Source organism: Bos grunniens, chromosome 20 (genome assembly GCF_055505025.1).
Source record: "Bos grunniens cultivar Pamir isolate PY7600 chromosome 20, Bosgru_T2T1.0, whole genome shotgun sequence".
Taxonomy (NCBI): Eukaryota; Metazoa; Chordata; class Mammalia; order Artiodactyla; family Bovidae; genus Bos; species Bos grunniens.
The window spans coordinates 48610389-48629806 of NC_141184.1; the positions used below are offsets into that span (position 1 = coordinate 48610389).

Consider the following 19418-nt stretch of genomic DNA (forward strand, 5'->3'; position numbering starts at 1 on the left):
AGAAATCATCTTGTAAATCCAGAAAACTCATAAATGAATTTGCCATCTCCAAGTCTATTCTATATTTATTAAGGCTGAGGTAGGGTATTGATTTTCTTCTAAATCCTGACCCATTATGTTAAATGAGGAATTCAGAAGCCACAGAACTCTCCAAAAGCACCAAGCTTACACAAAGCCTCAACACCAATAATGATAAAATTACCTTAAATATTATGTGTAATGACATCAAATGGTAGTGACCACACCCAGAAAAAATTTGAGTAAGAATTTATTACATTTACTTAAAGGATTAGAGCTGATATATGAGAGAACATTTAGTTATGTCAACATAAAAACAATAGCTGTGGTTACGATTTGCACATGCAATTCATTCTGCAAAAGTAAAAATACACACTACTCTTTCTAGACAAGCCTTCTATATGAAGTTAGAGTAGGTCAAGGTAAAAGAGCAAGTGAACTTGAAAGGATTGCACTTATAATTAAATGGGACATAGCCAGGTATAAAGAGGAGACATACCTAATGCTAACCACTGTATTGCAGTACTAGCAAATTGCACACTTATTTTTAGAGTATACTATTCAACATATATATATATACTAAGACTAAAGAAATGTCAAATATCCACCTTTAAATTATCCCTTTATTTCTGACATGTCACATTTTGATATTCATGTAATAGCATTTGAAATATGTAGTTATCATTGTCAAAGCTTATGTTTAAGGGATAAAAGGTCTGTAACATCTACCACTATTGGCCTCAAATGCACTTTCATCATGATCTATGAAGTGTAAAGAACTGGGTAATTAAGTTAAACTAACCTGCTTTAACTACAAAAAGCCTTTAAAAATTTAGGAACAAATATGTAACAAATGGGCTCATCCAGAGCCACCTTTTCATTTTTAATGCAATGTATATTAGAATATCATGTGAATACACATACAAGTAGAATATACAATGAAAAAAAAAATAGATTAACTCCAAAGATCAGTATTTGGATTTGGAAAGTTTTGACTTGCATCTAAATTCTGCTTATAAATAGCCTGAAAGGAACTGCTATCAAGGACCAGTCTAAAGAACTAGGCTGTTAAGTTTGCTGGTTTAAAATTTCTTAAACCTAATATATTGCCATTGTATGGCTTCATATTCTTTTAGTTTACAAAAAAAGTGCAAAAAACTTTTTAAAGTAATCTTAGAGGGCAACAGAATCAAACACAACCTACAACAAAGTTATCCCAATATTTTTAAACAACTGAACTTTTAAGTTTTATGTAGCTTATTATGTTGACATTTTACCCATCTCAACAAACAGAAGTGTAAGGTACAGAAATTTGTTCTTGACACCAGAGGAAGAGATTGATGTGGAATATAATGGAACAGAGGAAGAGCTTTCCTACTTGATTTATAGTTAGTCAATACATGCCAGTTAACAGAAATATTTTAGGGAATGCTACGATATAATTATTCTACTTCTAAATTTATGTCATGATTATTTAACTACTTAACTATGTGAGCAGAAAAAAGACATCTTTTTATAACTTGTTTGATTGATATTTATAGAGCTATTTTAGATGTTCTACTTCCAATGTGAATTTTCATAAATAAATGTTTTCACAATAAACTAGGGTCACTGGATGACTTCACATGTTAAAAAAAAAATCTCTCATCAAAGAAAAAGGCTGAACTTGAACAACTAGGTGAAGAGCACACGTGAACACAACACACGTGAATGACTCTGCCTTTTCCCTGTTTCTGCTCACGTGTTGGGTATATTCCCCAGCGATGAATGATCCATGTTAAAAAAAGGATTAAACTGTAAGGTTTTAGTAGGTTTGAAATCTGATAGTTTTCCAAGAGTTATTTAGCATCGTGCCTTTATGAAGGATGAGGGTAAGATATCAAAGACACCAGTAATGAATAATCAAATTACAGTAACAAATGTAACATATGCTTGATTATTATTTTAATCTTACAAGAGGATAACTGCATCAAATTTTTGGATACTAGATATTTAATGAGTAATAAACCCACTATCTTAAACAGTCTAATTTTCACATAAATTAACCTAATTTCTCTGCCGACCTAAAGTATAATTCACATGTATCAAAACAGATTCTTCTACAACATGCCTTATGAAAGTAATTTTGTACTTAGATCAAGTTTCATGACTGCTTTTCTCTCTTGGGGCAAAGACGTATATAAATATTTCCTGAATGAATTTTTGCACAGTATCCAAACATCCATTTAACATGCCTAAAGTGCTTTTGTGGTTAGAGGGCATTCACTCACTGCACCATGTTGTATGTTAAGTTTCAACATCAAATCTACTTATAATGATGTCCTTTCTTAAATAACTGTTCTCATTCCTTTAGATCGTGAGTTCACATTTTATAACTTCCCTCCCGCCATGTATAATCATTACACTAAAATGTTCTTCACAACACTGCTATTTGTTAGGAGGAAGGTCAGAGCTAAACATGGTTATAACAACATGACTACTTATTTTGAGGAAATAAAAAAAATGTAGTAGATATAAATTTGTTGACATTTAGCAAGACCAATCCTTTCCTGATACGGACCAGCCTTTGATGGTCAACTTAAATGGTGGTGGTGCTATTACCTTGTAGAGTGTGAGTTTGGGGTCTGTCCCTACTTTTCCTCATAATTCTGACAGTCTACCAATCTCTTGTTGGTTTTGCCTAAAGAAGAACTGGATATATCAGAATATAGCATCTGCTCTGTCTCACAAAGAGCATATATGTGAAAGAACTCTGTGCAGTGTTAGGCAAGAACACAAAGGATAAAGCAGAACAGGAAATCCACTGTGAACAATACTGATGAGAGAGTAATGAGTAGGCTCACATCTCATCCGTAAATGCGCACTAGATTTCCTCAACCTTTTACTCTTCAATAACCTCTGCAAATATTTTCAGTTGCCCTGGCTTCTGTATCTTAAATGTGGCAGAGAAACAAACTTACTTGATAGCAGTAGTCAATACATGATCTATTTCTTCTTACTCAGCCCCTGGTTTTAGCCCTGCCTCCTTGTCAAAGGTGGTGGGTAGAGGATAACATGAACGTGAAAGTGAGTTTAGCACTAAACTCTGGAGGCTCAATCACTTTCCCCCTGAAGAACAGAACATATGGGAAGAGGTTTAAAATATTCCTAAATCATCGTGTGGAACTAAGTTCCACCTACCTCAGGACTGGCAGACATTAAATACTATCTCTTCATTAAGTGCCTCTACAATAAGGGTATTTGCTAACTGTGATACTTACTAAGATCAATATGTACATTTTGGGGGTGGTGTTTTGTTTTGGTGAGTATCGCCCAAGTCCTATAACTTATTAGTCTGCTTTAGATACCTACTAGGGAAAAAAACAAACTCAATCTTGGCCTACTGAAAAACAGTGTATTAAGTCAAAACACATTTTAAGGTGAAGATATATTGTATAAAGTGCTTAATCAACCAAATTCTCTGATGTCTTAAAAAGAAGGGTCAATAAAGTTTATATACAGGTATAGAATGTTTGAGATAGTTTGTCATATTCATTCCTAGCTCTTATCCGGACACTCTGCTGAGTTTGTGAAGTGTATCTTCAAAGGCTGTCAATAACAATAGAAAGCAAATGTTTGAAAACTTACTTAATTATTGATTGTCTAATATTCAAAAATTGATATTTTTAGTTTGCTGTGTTAAAACAGAATTGCTTTTCTCCAGCAACTGGCAGTGTCACTACCAATGGAAGAGGACTAATGTCTTACTTGTTGGTATGATTATAAATGACCTGAATTTTTTCTGGCAGACAACAAAAGCTGGGCTCGTATTAGCTGCATCATCTGGATTCTTTTTAAATTATGTTGCCAGCTAAAGTAGAGAGTCTAAGACCTTGCTCCTCTAATTTTTGTTAATTCTCTCCCTAAGATTTGATATTCAATGACTATTCTCATTAAAATCAGTATCGCTGTTTATGACTAGCTTTAATTTAAATACCCTCTGTTTTCTAGACAGCAAAACAAAAAGTTTCACTTTATAAATTTTAGATAAGCTTTGTTTTTCTTCAGTGCAAACATCCTGAAATAGCACAAAGTCAGTCAGCTATTCAGAGGATGAAGTCAGTTTATGTAGTGCTTAAAATTGAATCCCAGATATACTGGGATGGAAAAAGCCCATGTGGCAGGACAGTACATTCTTGTCCTTAAGGGCAAATGACCATCTTCAGCGAGTGAAGATCTGAAATCACAGATAAAGTATTTTTAGCTTTACTTTACAGGTACTTCTGAAGATGTAACAGGAACTGTCTTTCACTGAGGCATGTAGCCACCTCGTCTCACAGTCTGTGGTAAGTAACTTTTAGGCATTCCTTCATCAACTGCATCCTCCATCCCAACTGTTTCAAATCTCTCTACTTGTCCCTCAATGCCTGGACCAAAAGCATCCACTGCAGGAACTTCCTGAAACATTTTCATTTTCCCAGATCCATAGGGTTGTGAAATATGATCTGAAATCTGCTGCTGTTTAAGTCTAACAAAATCTTCTTCATTGACTGAGGAAACTTGCTGTGACCTTTCAAAATGCGAAATATCTGGACTGGTTTCATGTTGACTGCAGTTTTGCTTGAAATACCGCTGCCTGGGCAGAATGCCATCACTGCCATCTACATTATCTACCAGCTGTAAATCTTCTGGCCGTTCTTCAGAATCTAACAAGGGCTGGGTGGACTCAGATCTTGAGAAGACTTGGACTGATGGTACCTGGTGTCTATAGCCACTGTGAACCACTGTGGAATATTGGACAGTGCTTGAAGTGTTCTGTGCAGATTCATTTTCATCACTGCTGGAAATGCTTGGCCTAGAAGATGACATGCATGAAGACCCTCCAATACCACTACTGTGTCCTTCAGTATTAACTTTTTCTTTCTTGAATAGGTCCAAAGACTTTAGATCCTCTGGGAAAGGCTTTTTGTCATTTGCTTCTATTTCCACAACACTTACATCAGTGAAATTGCCATCTGGATACATTTGATCTTTTGAATTAAAATGCTAAGAAAGACAGAAAATGAATTATTACCTATGGTACACATTCATTTAGAAAATCTGAAATAATTATATCTAACATATTAGTTAAAGTCACAAAATGCAACTCTGAAACTTCTCAGTAACTTAATAGTGCAAAGATAATCTATATCACTAAGTCACTGCTAACTACTTGAATCATGGATTTTGTGAAATTTGTCTAGAAGGTAAGAATTAGACTGTATTTCCTCAGAATTCCAAATCAATATTGTTGGAGTGTTACGTTTTTATGAACTAACCAACTCAACGGACATAAATTTGAGCAAACCCCAGGAGATAGTGAAGGACAGGGAAGCCTAGTGTGCTGCAGTCCATGGGGTCGCAGAGAGTCAGATACGACTTAGGGACTGAACAACAGTAACAAAAGTCCAGAAGTAATATTTCATTCCTAGTCTAGGCAGCCTAGGATTAACTGGATAGAAGAATGAAGAAAACGTTAAGAAAAATCAAACTCAAGTTTCATAGGTTATGAAGGACTGTCAGAAGTAAAAAATACAAATAATATTCCCTTTAAGGAAATTTAAGAAATTTATTATAGGCTTCCAGAAGTCATTTAATCATATTAAAATCATAGCCTTTAAATTTGATTTTAATATACAATCTAAAATGCTTACCTTACAACAGAATTATCACATAGCTGTATTAAAACACTAGGCTTTCAACTTACAAGTTCAGTCAAATATTTTTAATGTATACTAAATAGAATTAGGAATATAAAGACAAATATGCTATGGTGATAATAAACTCCTAGAATATGCAAGTACTATTTTTAATTTTGACTAAAATTCTAATTTATGTACTATTTTATTTTCATTTACTTTTCAATTCAGCCCGATTATTTTTTGCTTAAACTCTACAAATATATCCTAATATGTGCGTGTATTCTAAGTAGTCAGAAACATTTTATCTTACCCTTGGAGGTGTGTGAGGTGACCACTGGGCAATATGACTCTTTGAAGGATCTGGAACATTAGGCCAGATGTGTTTTTTAATTCTGGAGAGGAAAGAAATACTGCTTATGGAGAACCGCTTGTAATAAACGTGATCATTTAAATCTTAAGAATAAAACCAACTAAACAAAAAATACCTACTGTACTCCAAAGCTAACAAAAACATTTTTCTTGTAACCAATAGAATAAAATACTATTTAAAAATGCATAAGGATCTGAATCTTTATCCTTAAAGAAAAACTGTTTGTTTATGACTAAAGCTGGTAATCAGTATTCAATTTTTTAAAATCTCTGAAATAAAATTCTGCAATAAAAACCACTTAAAAACTTTAGCCAGGGGTACAAAACATTGTGGCACACCTTCTCTGCAAAACAAAACCCCCAAAATGTTCAATTTCCAACCAAAATAATTCCGACAATGATAAATTATCACACTGGTATAAGATAAAATAATATGATTTTTCACAAGGAAGAAAAGGCTAAGAGAAAAATAATTAATTCAAGATATCCTTCATCAAAAACCTATTTAAATATGTTTAATATAGTCCCGAGCACAACATTAGACGTTCACAAGTGTATATAAGTACACAGGAAATGAGTCATCTTGAGAATAAATTCAAATAAAAAATAAAGATGGGTAGTAAGATCCTAACAGATTGTCCAGCAGGAACAACTATGAAATCTGGACATAACAGAAAAAGCAATAGAGTTAACAACCTAAATAAATTGACTAACCAAAAAAAAAGAATTCCTTGAAAGTCACCAATTACTGAAACAGACTGGAAAAGAAAACGTCAATAGCCCTATACTTATAAGAAATTCAATTTGTAATTAAAAATCTCCCTACAAAGAAAAGAGCAGCCCCAGACAGCTTCACTTGTGAATTCCATTAGACATTTAAAGAGGAAATAATACAAACCCTACACAAACTCTCCCAGAAAATTGAGGTAATATGTACTAATTAAGAGGGCATTCATTTGATGAGATAATCAGTATTACCCTGAATCCAAAATTAAACAATGACACCACAAAAAAAGGACAAGTCAATGCCACTTTTTAACATAAAAATACAAAAACTGTTAACACACCGAATCCGGCAAATTCCAAGGAATGCAAGATATAACATCTGAAAATCAATGATAAAATTCACCATATTTATAAAAGGAAAAAAAAAATCATAAGCTCATCTCGACAGATGCAGAAAAAGCATTTGACAGAATTAAATACCCATTCATGACAAAAACTCTTAGCAAAACAGAAATATAAGAACTTCCTCAACTTAGAGCTAATATAACATGCAATAGTGTTAAGAGTGAATGCTCTTTCCCCTAAGATTGGGAAGAATGGGAATATGCTGGCTCTTAACACTTCTATTCAACATTGTACTTACTGAAGGTCTTAGCCAGGAGAATAAGAAAAATAACTAAAAGTATAAAGACTGGAATAACCATCTTTACTTGCAGGCAGCATGACTGTATATGCAGAAAGTCCTATGGAATCTAAAAAGTGACTACAATAAATTAATTTATCAAGATCTCAGTATATAAGATTAATATGCTTAAAAGGATCAATTTTCAATATACCAGCAATGAACAACTAGAAAATAAAAACATGTAAATTCCATTTATAATAGCATAAAAAAAATTTAGGAAGGAATAAATTTAACACAGCCTGAAGACTGAGAAACATTGCAAAAGGAAACAAGAAATGTACCATGTTCATGTACTGAAAGATGTATGTGACTCATGAACATTTGAACTCATGTTCACACTGCATTTCCCCCTAAACTGATGTAGAGATTCAATAAAATTCCACTAAAAATTCTAACAGATTTTTAAAGGAAATTTATAAGCTGATAATTTTATATGAAAAGGCAAAGAAGCTAGAAAAAATAATTTTGGAAAAAAAAAAAAAAAAAACTGGAGGAATTCTGCCACCCAGTCTTATTGCAGAGCTATAATAAATCAAGACCATGTGGTATCAGCACCAACAGACATATAGACATATATAACAAAGGAACAGGGTTAAGAGTCCACAAATAGATCTAGACTTATATGAATAATTGATTTTGGTACAGGCTGAAGACAATTCAACAGGAAAAGACAGTCTTTTTAATAAATAATGCTGGAATGACTAGATATCCATGGAAAAAATTCTTTGACTCTGACTTCACACCGTGCACAGAAATTTATTCTAAAAAGATCACAGCATAGGGTTAAAATCATTAAATTTCTAGAGGAAAACATAGGAGAACATATTTGTGACACTTGGTTAAGCAAAGATTTCATAAAAAGGACATAAAATCAACAACCATTAAAAAATAAAAACCCTAACAAAATGGACTTGATCAAAATTAAACACTTTTGCTTTTCTGAAGTCACAGTTAAGAAACCAAAAAGGCAAGCCACAGTCCAGAATTTGCAAAACATTTGTGACAAAAAGTTTGTAACAAGATATATAAAGAACTCTTAAAGCACAATATGAACAAATCACCCAATTTAAAAATGGGCAGAAGATTTCAAGACATATCACAAAAGAAGATGTAAGGTAGCACATGAAAATATCTATTACTAGTCCTCAGGGAAACAGAAGTTACAGTCACACTGAGATAGCACTATAAACCCCTGAGAAAGAATGGTTAAAATTAAAAACCTTGACAGTACCAAGAACTGGGGATGATATCGAGCAAATGGAACTTTTCACATTGCTGGTGGGAATACAAGATGATATGGCCACTTTGAAAAACAGTTTGACAGTTTCTTATAAAGTTAAATATGCATCCAGTAATCCTGGATTATATGATCCAGCAATCCCACTGCTAAATATTGACTCAAGATAAATGATAATCTATGCCTACACAAAGATATGTATGTGAATGCTCATAATAGCCAAAAATCAAAGAAACAACTTAAATTTTCATAACAGATGTATGGGTTAACAAATTTTGATCTTTCTATACTATAGAATACTATTCAGGAATAAAAAGAAGAAAAATATTAGTATATGCAACAATATGGATAAATCTCAAAAAAGTCAAGTGAAAGACATCATACACAAAAAATTACATGCTACTTGATTCCTATATATGTGAAATCCTAGAAAAGGCAAAAATACGACCACACATGGTTGACTGCTGGGGCCAGGGGCTAAGGGAGAGGACAGACTACAAAACAGAAAGAGGAAGTTTCCAAGGTGATGGAAATGTTCTCCATCCTAAGTGTACATACAGCTACAAAAATTCATCAAACTGTTCACTTCAAATGGATGAATTTCACTTAATGTAAATTATAGGTCAACAGAAGTGGGGGAAAATGCAAAAATATGAACAAGGGTACTTACAGGTCTCGCTTATTAAAGCAGAATAAAACTCCCAAAAGGGTTGTCAATAGGAATGCTAAGCAAACAGGTACAACAATAGCTTCAATTTCTCCTTGAGCTAAAAAACAAAAAGCGGAAAGAAGGAAAATAATTGTTGACACATATGCTACGGACAAATAATGCAACTTTCCAACCAGATTACTGTTGAAAAGATGAAATACCATCCTTTTTTTTTTTTTTACAACCTTTTCAAACTTACAGGTGTTTCTCTCTCCCCACCCCTCTCCCTTGGTAAATCATACCCTAGTTGCTTATGCCTTAGGTCATGGTAACCTGACCACAAAGTATACATAAAATAGAAGTTGGCTGGGGGAATAAATGGATTAGTTCAGTTTATTGGATAAATAATATACCTGGTAAGAGCTTTCAAACCTAACTATTTATTACATTTATCATCTGCACTCAGCAGAATCTTAGCAAAACTTACTTTTGAGTTCTAGGAGCAGAATTGGAAAAGCTCTAAATGATTTCAATAACTGAACTACAAATGTAACTTTCTATAAGGAATAAAAATGTAAAATTCAGGTAAAATTTTTAATTGTTATTTACTGATATAGGGTAAGAATTTTAGGAGAACCTTAACAGGCACAAGGAGTGGCAGAAGTAAGAATAATATCATCTAAAAAGCAGCAAGCCTCAGATTCCTAAATACCACATGAATCCCTCTCTGAATCTGAAAGAGAGCTTAGTAATCAAATGAACCGCTAATTGGGAGAATTTATATTAGAGATTTTTTAATGATTTGGTTGTTTCTGGTAAACTCCTCCAACCCTCCTTCAATTAGTCTTTTACAGGAGAAATGTATCCAAGTAGTACGACAGCTACACATTACTCAGTCTTACCTTCCCACCACACATATCCCTTTGTAAGTAACTTTACATTCTGTGAAGCATAACAGGAACTGAGCAATCAGAGGAATAAACTATAGGTTGGAGAATATTAATTCCTGAATGTGAAGATTCTCATGCACACGACACATCAAATCCAGGCAGACCTGTCCTTTACTGGTGCTGAACTTCCTTCTCAGCTGCCACGCCTTGGGCCTTTCGCTCACGGTGCTCCAGGATGCCTCCTTCTTCCTATCTGTCCACATCTTAACTTCAAAGCTCAAGTGCTGTCTTCTCCACAAAAATCTTTGAAGGTGAAACTTCCAACTACCAGTATCTTTAAATTCTTGCTCTATTTACTAGCAGCATGGCTCAAATGGCTCTCTGTATTGTTTACTTATACTTTATTTCTTCAACTAAGCTATATGGTCCTTGAGGGCAAAGTCAAAGCCATGTGAAGTAGGTATAATGGATCCATAAAACAATAGGTCAGAGGGAAAAGTGGATGAAGCAATATTAAGTATGATCTCAGTTTTGGGAAAAAATGTATGCATAGAAAAGACTAGGAGGATATATAAATATGTTAAAAGATTATTTTGGATGAGGGATTAGGAGTGATTTTTCTTCGTCTTTGTATTTTACTTTATTGTCTAAATTCCTTATAATGAACACTACTTTTGTTAACAGCATACATTTTTAAAGTTAATTACTTTTATTTTTCTAAAGATCATGGCACAAAGTTTTATTTCAAATATTACAGGTATGCCCCAACTTTAAGAAAGTTCCCATTTTACCACTTCACTTTCACAAAAGACTTACACTAATATACTAAAAAGCGTTTTTCATAAATTACATTGTTTTTGCTAACAAAAATAAATTTATAAAAAAAGCTTGTTACTGTATTTAATGTAGGTCTTTCATGAAAATGAAGTGGCATAATGCAAACTTGCAAAAGGTGAGAGATACTCTGCTCTAAACCATTTTGGCTTATAAAAGGTTTCAGAGGAATGCTCAACTTCTGGTTAGAGGTGGAAACCTATATTTGTTACATATATATTCTACAACCATGTCACCACAAATCTTATCCCATAGACGATATTCATTATTGGCCATCACAGAAAAGCTCAGGATCTTTCAATATCTATCTTATGTAGTAGTCACTTATCCACTTACCTGCTCATGCAGCAAACATTCAACCAACAAGGAATATGGAGCTTACTATTTATCATTCACTGTGTTGGTGCTTGGATATGACAAAAACAATTACAATAAAATAAGGTAATTTAATAATGATTCAAAATGTAGTAGTTACAGGAAAGAATGCATTTTAAGTCTGCTGTAGGAGGCCACTGCTGCTGCTGCTAAGTCACTTCAGTCGTGTCCGACTCTGTGCAACCCCATAGACGGCAGCCCACCAGGCTCCGCCATCCCTGGGATTCGCCAGGCAAGAACACTGGAGTGGGTTGCCATTTCCTTCTCCAATGCATGAAAGTGAAAAGTGAAAGGGAAGTCGCTCAGTCGTGTCTGATTCTAAGTGACCCCATGGACTGCAGTCCACCAGGCTCTTCCGTCCATGGGATTTTCCAGGCAAGAGTACTGGAGTGGGGTGCCATTGCTTTCTCCGAGGGAGGCCACAGGAATAGCCAAAACAAGAAAAGGTATAGGGGAATGTACTGGGAAAAGACATAAAGGCGGGGAAAATGAAGTTTAGGGTCAAAGAAAGAGATTATAAAAGGGCATGCACAAGCAGTATTTGAAAGCATGAGCAACTGAACTTTAGTTTATGTAAGTGAAAAAAAGAGATGAAGACATTTACTACAACTAACCCTAAACTTCTGGGTTTGGCAAAGAGCTGTGACATGGAACAAAGAAACCTGTTTGGGAAGAGCAGAGAGGGTGGCTGAAGTCTTAAACAGGGACTCTGAAATGGAAGATAAGAAAACAGTGCCAAGAACAGAGCTCTGGAGAATACAGAACATTTAAAAGAGCAGAAAAGGAGACCAAGAAAAAAGTACCACACGAGGAGGAGACTCAGGAGAGTGCTATTAGAAAAATAAACCAAGGGAAGAGACTGTTTCAAGGATGAACAGGCCAATAGGAAGGATCAAATGTTGGCAAGTGTAGGGAAAGAAGATGACTAAAAAGCATGCACTGGACAGGACGAATAAGAGGTCTTCCACGTGTGACAGCAGAGAGGCTTCAGTGGAGTGGTAGGTGGGTGGGAATCTGGTTTCAGCAGGTTAAAAACTGAGCTGGAGGTACGGAAATGAGACTGCAAGCATGGATTAGTCTTTACAGCCTGTGTGTTAGGTGCTCAGTCGTGTCCAACTCTTTGCCATGGACTGTAGCCCACCAGGCTCCTCTGTCCATGGAATTCTCCAGGCAACCTACCCATTAAAGGAAGAACAAGAGAAGAGACTATACCTAAGTTTTTTAAAATAGTTGAAATACAACTTTATCCTGATTCTAAATAAAAAGGAGTGGGAATGACAGTAACAAACAAGATTCCACCTCTCAATATAGTCACGTGACTACAGCAGTCTTATATTTGAAACTCAAGGAGGAAACAACTGTGTTCCAAAACGCCTAAATATGCAGGTCCAAAAAATGAAGCTTTTTTTTTAAACAGCCACATTCATTCCAAAGCCCATCCATCTCCTTCAGCAACAAAGATTAAGCACATGTTCTGCTTAGCTACGTAATAAAGTGGCAAACACGCTGCACCAGTGACGTTACAGGACAGCTGCCTATATAACTAGACTTCCGACGCTGGGCCCAGCTTCACTTTCTCACAGGTCAGCACTTTCATCTGGGAGAGCAGTCGCGTGAGCAACCTCTAAATCGCGCTTGTACTGTGCTGCCAAGGCTGGGTCCATGACCACCGCTGGCGGGGCAAGAGCAGGCATGGTGACAAACTCCAAGTTGGTGTCTCCGATCAATTTTCTAGCAAGCCAGAGGAAGGGCTTTTCAAAGTTGTAGTTACTTTTGGCAGAAATGTCATAGTACTGAAGATTCTTCTTTCGGTGGAAGACAATTGACTTTGCCTTAACCTTCTGTCCTTAATATCCAGTTTGTTGCCACACACACAACTGGGATGTTCTCACACACACATACCAGATCTCTATGCCAGCTAGGCACATTCTTGTACATAACTCTTGATGTTACATCAAACATTATAATGGCACACTGACCCTGTATATAATAGCCATCTCTCAGTCCACCAAATTTCTCCTGACCAGCTATATCCCATACACTGAACTTAATCAGTCCTCTGTTGGTATGGAACACAAGATGATGGACCTCAACACCCAAGATAGCTATATACGTCTCAAATTCACCAGTCAGATGACGTTTCACGAATGTAGTTTTTCCAGTACCACCATCACCAACCAATACAGGTTTGAACTTGGGGTTCTCCTTGGGCAGCCAACGCGATGCTACTTCCAGAAGCGTCTCCATGCCTGTCTGACTAAGTGAGACCATACCCAAGTTTTGCCAGTGAAAAAAAATGAACCCATTTAGAAAGATAAACAAATTATTTTGGGATTTATAGAGTACAGGTGAAATTAGAAGCAGTTGAAGGAACAACAGCAAAGTATGGAAAAAATTTTCTGTAGTTTAAAGAAATAACCAAACAACAAAATTTTATGAACACATCATTTATATGAATCCAAAGAGAAGGCGATGGCACCCCACTCCAGTACTCTTGCCTGGAAAATCCCATGGGCGGAGGAGCCTGGTAGGCTGCAGTCCATGGGGTCGCTGAGGGTCAGACACAACTGAGCGACTTCCCTTTCACTTTTCACTTTCATGCACTGGAGAAGGAAATGGCAACCCACTCCAGTGTTCTTACCTGGAGAATCCCAGGGACGGGGGAGCCTGGTGGGCTGCCGACTATGGGGTTGCACAGAGTCGGACACGACTCAAGTGACTTAGCAGCAAAGATGCACTTTAAACAAAATTTTAGCATGTAAGTTAAGCCCATTTTTAGTGTTATTAAATTTTTAAAAGAAAAGAGAAAAAAGGAAAACTCAAGCATGATTATTCCTTACCAAACTTTGGTGTAGTAAAAGTGAATTCTGGACCATCCTTTCCACCTTCATCTGTGTAGGCTGCCATTCGTACCATGTACAGAGTGTCACTAGTCAAAGAGGACAGTGTGTATTCTGTGTGGGAAGAATCCACATTCACAGCTGGAAGAAAGCAGTAAGTGCACTTTAACCAACTACTCTTGCATGGTTTGGCCTATATTTGACATTGGGAGAGTACGAAAAAGGAATCAAACCATATTTCACTAGAAAACAATGTACTTTTAGTAGGATCATGAAGGCAACCATAAAGAATATTTTCACGTATCTCTTTTCTGAGCATAAAATGCTACATTAAGATGTAAAAAACACAAGACGACTTAAATTAGTATTTAAAAGCCTAAGAAAAAACACCTGATTCTTAATAACTGATATAGCTTTATTACCGATTTCATTTCCAATGACGGTTCTATAAAATATAGTATAATTTCTGATAAATCCATTCTGAACATCAATAGGAAGGTGGTCCCACTCTAAGACAGCTTCATTTTTCCCCACTTTTTTTGTCCGAACAGTAGGTCCTCTGGAAGGTGCTGAAACAGAATAAGGTATTTACTAACTGAAAAGCATAAGAATTTAGTAAACCATTAGAACTTGGTAAAATTTCATTATCATGGAATTATTTGAACATAATGAGACATACCCTTATTTAAAAAGCAAAAATGTCTTTGTCAGTACAAAATGCAATGGTTTTTCAAAGAAAGTAGGGCCGGACTTACCAGCTTGTTTAAGGTATGCCTTTATATGCTCGGGGCTTCCTGGTCCATCATCATATACTGGAGTAACTGTTATCAAGTAACATTTGCTCTCTACTAGGTTTCCTAAAGTAAGAATAGTAGATTAAGTAGATTAAGATTTTCTTCCTTATAATGAAAAAAAAAATAACTCTATTGCTTAGTTTTACATTATAGTTTCATGACCACTGAATTTTCTTTTATTTATTCATTTATGTTTTTAAAATTGAAGTACAGTTGATATACAATGTTAATTTCAGGTATACTAAATAATAATTTGACATCTGCTTACATTATGAAATGATTACCACTGAACTTTCTTTTAAAACTACAACTTTTTAAGTAAACATTGCCTTTTGTGTACTAGATTCAAGTTTAACAGAGTAAATATTTATGAAAATAAAAGGTTATTTTTATTCACTTACTGGCAATAAATATTTATACTGTCAATAAAAGTAACAAATGACTGCATTTATATTCAGGATTTATCAAATGGGTCTTTCTTATAGTTTGACAATTGTTGTACATTTTACCTAATTGAGAACTGCCTATGAGCAAGATGTCACTAATCAGAGCTAGGGAAAGCACAAATGGCTGTGGTTGGACCGGTGACTGGGAAAAAAGAGAATTAAGTATTATTTCCCACAACAACAGAATTTTAAAAGAAAAAATTATCTTAAATACTTCCTTTCTTTATAATCTTTCCAAATTTACAAAGTAATCTGTCTTTAGCACACAACAACAAAAAAATGTATTTTTGTTTATAAACTGCAGTTTACACCTTCAACAGGAACTTACATTTCCTTAACTGTTTATTCATGAAGTTATATATGCTTCTTTGTCTTCATAAACAGAGTCATTTTCTTAATGATTCAATATTATCAGGAAGATAATTTTTATATTCTGCTTATACAGTGATGTTTTACCAGGCCTACTGAGCTCTGTGGGAATACATGCACAAACTGAAGGTCTCCAGAGCCTTTGCTCTATTGTCCAGCTACTGTCCAGCTAGGGCTTCCCAGGTGGCACCAGTGGTAAAGAATCTGCCTGCCAGTGCAGGAGATGCAAGAGATGGGGGTTCAGTCCCAGGGTGGGGAAGAGCTGGAGGAGGAAATGGCAACCCACCCTGGAGAATTCCATGGATAGAGGAGCCTGGTGTGCTACAGTTCAGGAGGTCGCAGAGTCCGACATGACTGAGCATGTATGCCATCCATGGTCCAGTTATTAGCAATCTATTTCCTCTCTAGCTCTACTTTGCTTTTACTTGGACAAGACTGATAAACTAGACAAGTGGGATTAGTAAAATTATACGTTAAATAATGGGTTGCTGCTGCTGCTGCTAAGTCGCTTCAGTCGTGTCCGACTCTGTGCGACCCCACAGATGGAAGCCCACCAGGCTCCCCCGTCCCTGGGATTCTCCAGGCAAGAACACTGGAGTGGGTTGCCATTTCCTTCTCCAATGCGTGAAAGTGAAAAGTGAAAGGGAAGTCGCTCAGTTGTGTCCGGCTCTTAGCGACCCCATGGACTGCAGCCTACCAGGCTCTGCCGTTTCATGGGATTTTCCAGGCAAGAGTACTGGAGTGGGGTGCCATTGCCTTCTTCAAAATAATGGGTTAATGAGGGCCAAACAGCCTATGTTATGAATAAAGCTGTTTATGGCTATATATAAACAGTATATTTTTAACACCTTTCCTGTGACTAAATGCAAATGGTAGCTAAATTCTAATGGTTATCCTCTTTACACACATACAAACTGAGTGCTTTGTTTTCTTTTTAGAGTTGTTCTATCACTTTAAAGCTACTTGAAAAGTAGTAACTTGCAATGAGAGCAATCCATACTGGAGCGCTTACTTTCTGTCCTTCATCAGTACTTCCAGTTTAAAAGACAAGAAAATCTAAGTTCTGATTCTGCTTCCCTTGTTCAACAGCTATAAAGAGTTAACAAGCCATCCAGATGCTCAGGGAAATTTTTCTCATTAAAGGATGAAGTTAAATCAGGTATAGAGAACATACTAGTTAGGAGCAGAGATTGGATTACCTTGTGTTTTTCTTACTTTACAGTTTTGTGAGAATTCCTTTGATGATCAAAACAACAGGAGAGTATTGCAAGAAGATAGTATTAACCCCACTTAGCATTGGAGAAGGAAATGGCAACCCACTCCAGTATTCTTGCCTGGAGAATCCCAGGGATGGGGAGCCTGGTGGGCTTACGTCTATGGGGTCGCACAGAGTCGGACACGACTGAAGAGACTTAGCAGCAGTAGCAGTCCATAGACAGACCCTGCAGTTTAGTGAGGTTAATAAGTGTGACTTGCTGAGAGTCTCAAATCTAGTAAACAAGAGTTAACTAGTAAGTAACAATGATAAACTGGAAGTCTTTTCAGTGGACCACAAAGCCTACAAAGCAGAAAAGAATAAGTACAAGAAAAATCTTTCTAAAGAACTAGAGAAGACATCGACTTAAGTGTTTCTAGCAAGATATACCTCTTAAATAGGTGCGATGTACAGTACCATCTTCTTGTTGCCAGTCTGGGATACAGGGCGATTTATCAGATAACACACACCACTCAAGTATGTATCTGTTTACAGATTCGTTTGGAGCAGTCCATTCTACCCAAAGCACGTTATCTTTGGGAAATGCTTTAAGATCAGTTATGGGGTGAGTAGCTTTAAAAAAAACAAAGTATGAATACTGATATGATAAAATGAACATTTAAAACTCTGAAGTTCCAACATTTTACATTCATTTTTATAACCATGTGATCTATCTTGCTATCACGTTTTCGTAGCACATAAGATTAAACTGTATTTACATGAATAAAAGCACTAATTTATAAAGTCAATTTATTTTCAAACGTTAATTCCTTTCCCAAAATTCTGCAAGTATTTTGTGTATATAAGTTGCATTTTCTTCTTCTTTGAAAGCTCCAGATAAAGTTACAGAAAAACAATATATTTAAGTTAAATGTATATAATAGGTTCCTCAAACCTAAAAAATATATTTTTTTAAAAAGACAATCATAAAATGCTTAAACGAACTAAGTAGCTTAGTGCAAAGTTTAAGTGAACCACAAAATGATGGAACAGTTTGGCTGCTGATTGATTTCTAAAAATTTAACCACCGTAGATACTGAGAACATAGTCTTAGGATACTGATGTTTTTACAGGAGTCCTGTCCATACCTAACTACCCTTTACCATTCGTAAGTGAGGCTCCATCTTAGGGACAAACCTTGAAAATCCCAGGCAGGGATAGTTAAAACAGACGCGTCTGATTTGCCAACAAGATTTCTTGCTGTCAGAGTTGCTACGTAGCGATCATTTGTGAGGTTTACTGTCAGTTTTGTGTCTTTAACTGTGTAATTTTGTGAATGTGATTTCCACTTTGTGAGAGTCACTTCATAATCCAAAATTTTTCCATTAGCTTCAAAAGGAGGCAATGTCTGTAATAAAACAATTTACTTTTAAAACGTATTTCATAAATCTTGAATAAAGGTAATGTTTTTCTTCATGTTCACAATTCTATTATGTCAAATCTCTGAATATTTAATTGCAAGGGGCTGGCAACCTTACTTTGAACTCACTACTAAAGGGAAACTACTTCACATCGAATGAAGAGTAAAAGCATGGCTTCAGCGAAGAGGGAAAGTAGCACCATTCTGTTAGCTATTAGTTCTTGATACAATTCTTCACTGATGGTATGCTGGCCTAAACTATTTTAAGTCTGAATATTTTTCTTTCTACCTTATTTTAGCATGATCCACTCATGACCATTTATGGAGTGCACAACAACTTTATTTCCTATTACCAGCATACATTCTGACTACCCCAAATGTTAATTATTTTTTATGAGGCACTGAGGAAAGTTCGATAAAACACAGGCCCCTTATAGAACTTTCACAGAATGATGCTGAAATATCTATGAGGTATCACTGGCAGTTTATGAACCTTTTTTTTTTAGTATACATAAAGCTTTGCATTTTTATTAAAGTTATCAAATACTATTTGATACCAAAAATTAAGCCCCATCCATGATACCATATAAAATATATTTATATGAGATAAAAGGATACAGTCAATATTTTTTTCTTACCTTCCATTTGAGTTGTATAGATCTAGTGCCGTGAGCATGAGACGGCTCTATCTTATACCAGAAATTTGGTGCCTTGGATGGTCCTAAAGAAATGATATAAAATTTTTAAAATAAAAGTTTCTATTATAACAAGATAAGCTAAAATCCTAGAAATTATTCTCTTACTTTATTTTTAATATTCTTGCCCTTCAATGATATGGTGTCTTTATTTCTTTCTTTACACCAGCGTTTTCCCACCTCAGCATATGTCTTGGACTTCACACCTTTAATCAG

The 19418-nt window shown here is 35.5% G+C and overlaps 2 protein-coding genes across 5 annotated transcripts in view; both read right to left on the minus strand.

The window, feature by feature from the left end:
- Positions 1–251: 251 nt before the first annotated feature.
- Positions 252–19418, minus strand: part of IL6ST (interleukin 6 cytokine family signal transducer) — a 61813-nt gene continuing 42646 nt past the window's right edge. For all 4 annotated transcript variants that reach the window (XM_086361780.1, XM_086361777.1, XM_086361779.1 and 1 more), the window contains 9 exons: positions 19146–19228; positions 18285–18495; positions 17538–17720; positions 15039–15140; positions 14706–14852; positions 14284–14424; positions 9366–9462; positions 5989–6070; positions 252–5043 (listed from right to left, as the gene is read on the minus strand). In XM_086361780.1, the coding sequence (XP_086217906.1) occupies positions 4306–5043; positions 5989–6070; positions 9366–9462; positions 14284–14424; positions 14706–14852; positions 15039–15140; positions 17538–17720; positions 18285–18495; positions 19146–19228 (1784 nt within the window). In that variant the 3' untranslated portion in view covers positions 252–4305. The remainder of the gene's footprint in view (positions 5044–5988; positions 6071–9365; positions 9463–14283; positions 14425–14705; positions 14853–15038; positions 15141–17537; positions 17721–18284; positions 18496–19145; positions 19229–19418) is intronic.
- Positions 12871–13851, minus strand: LOC147350373 (GTP-binding nuclear protein Ran-like). Its single transcript, XM_086361781.1, is given in 3 exon segments — positions 12871–13286; positions 13289–13315; positions 13318–13851. Coding segments are annotated over 3 exon segments (690 nt in total). The 5' UTR covers positions 13715–13851; the 3' UTR covers positions 12871–13020.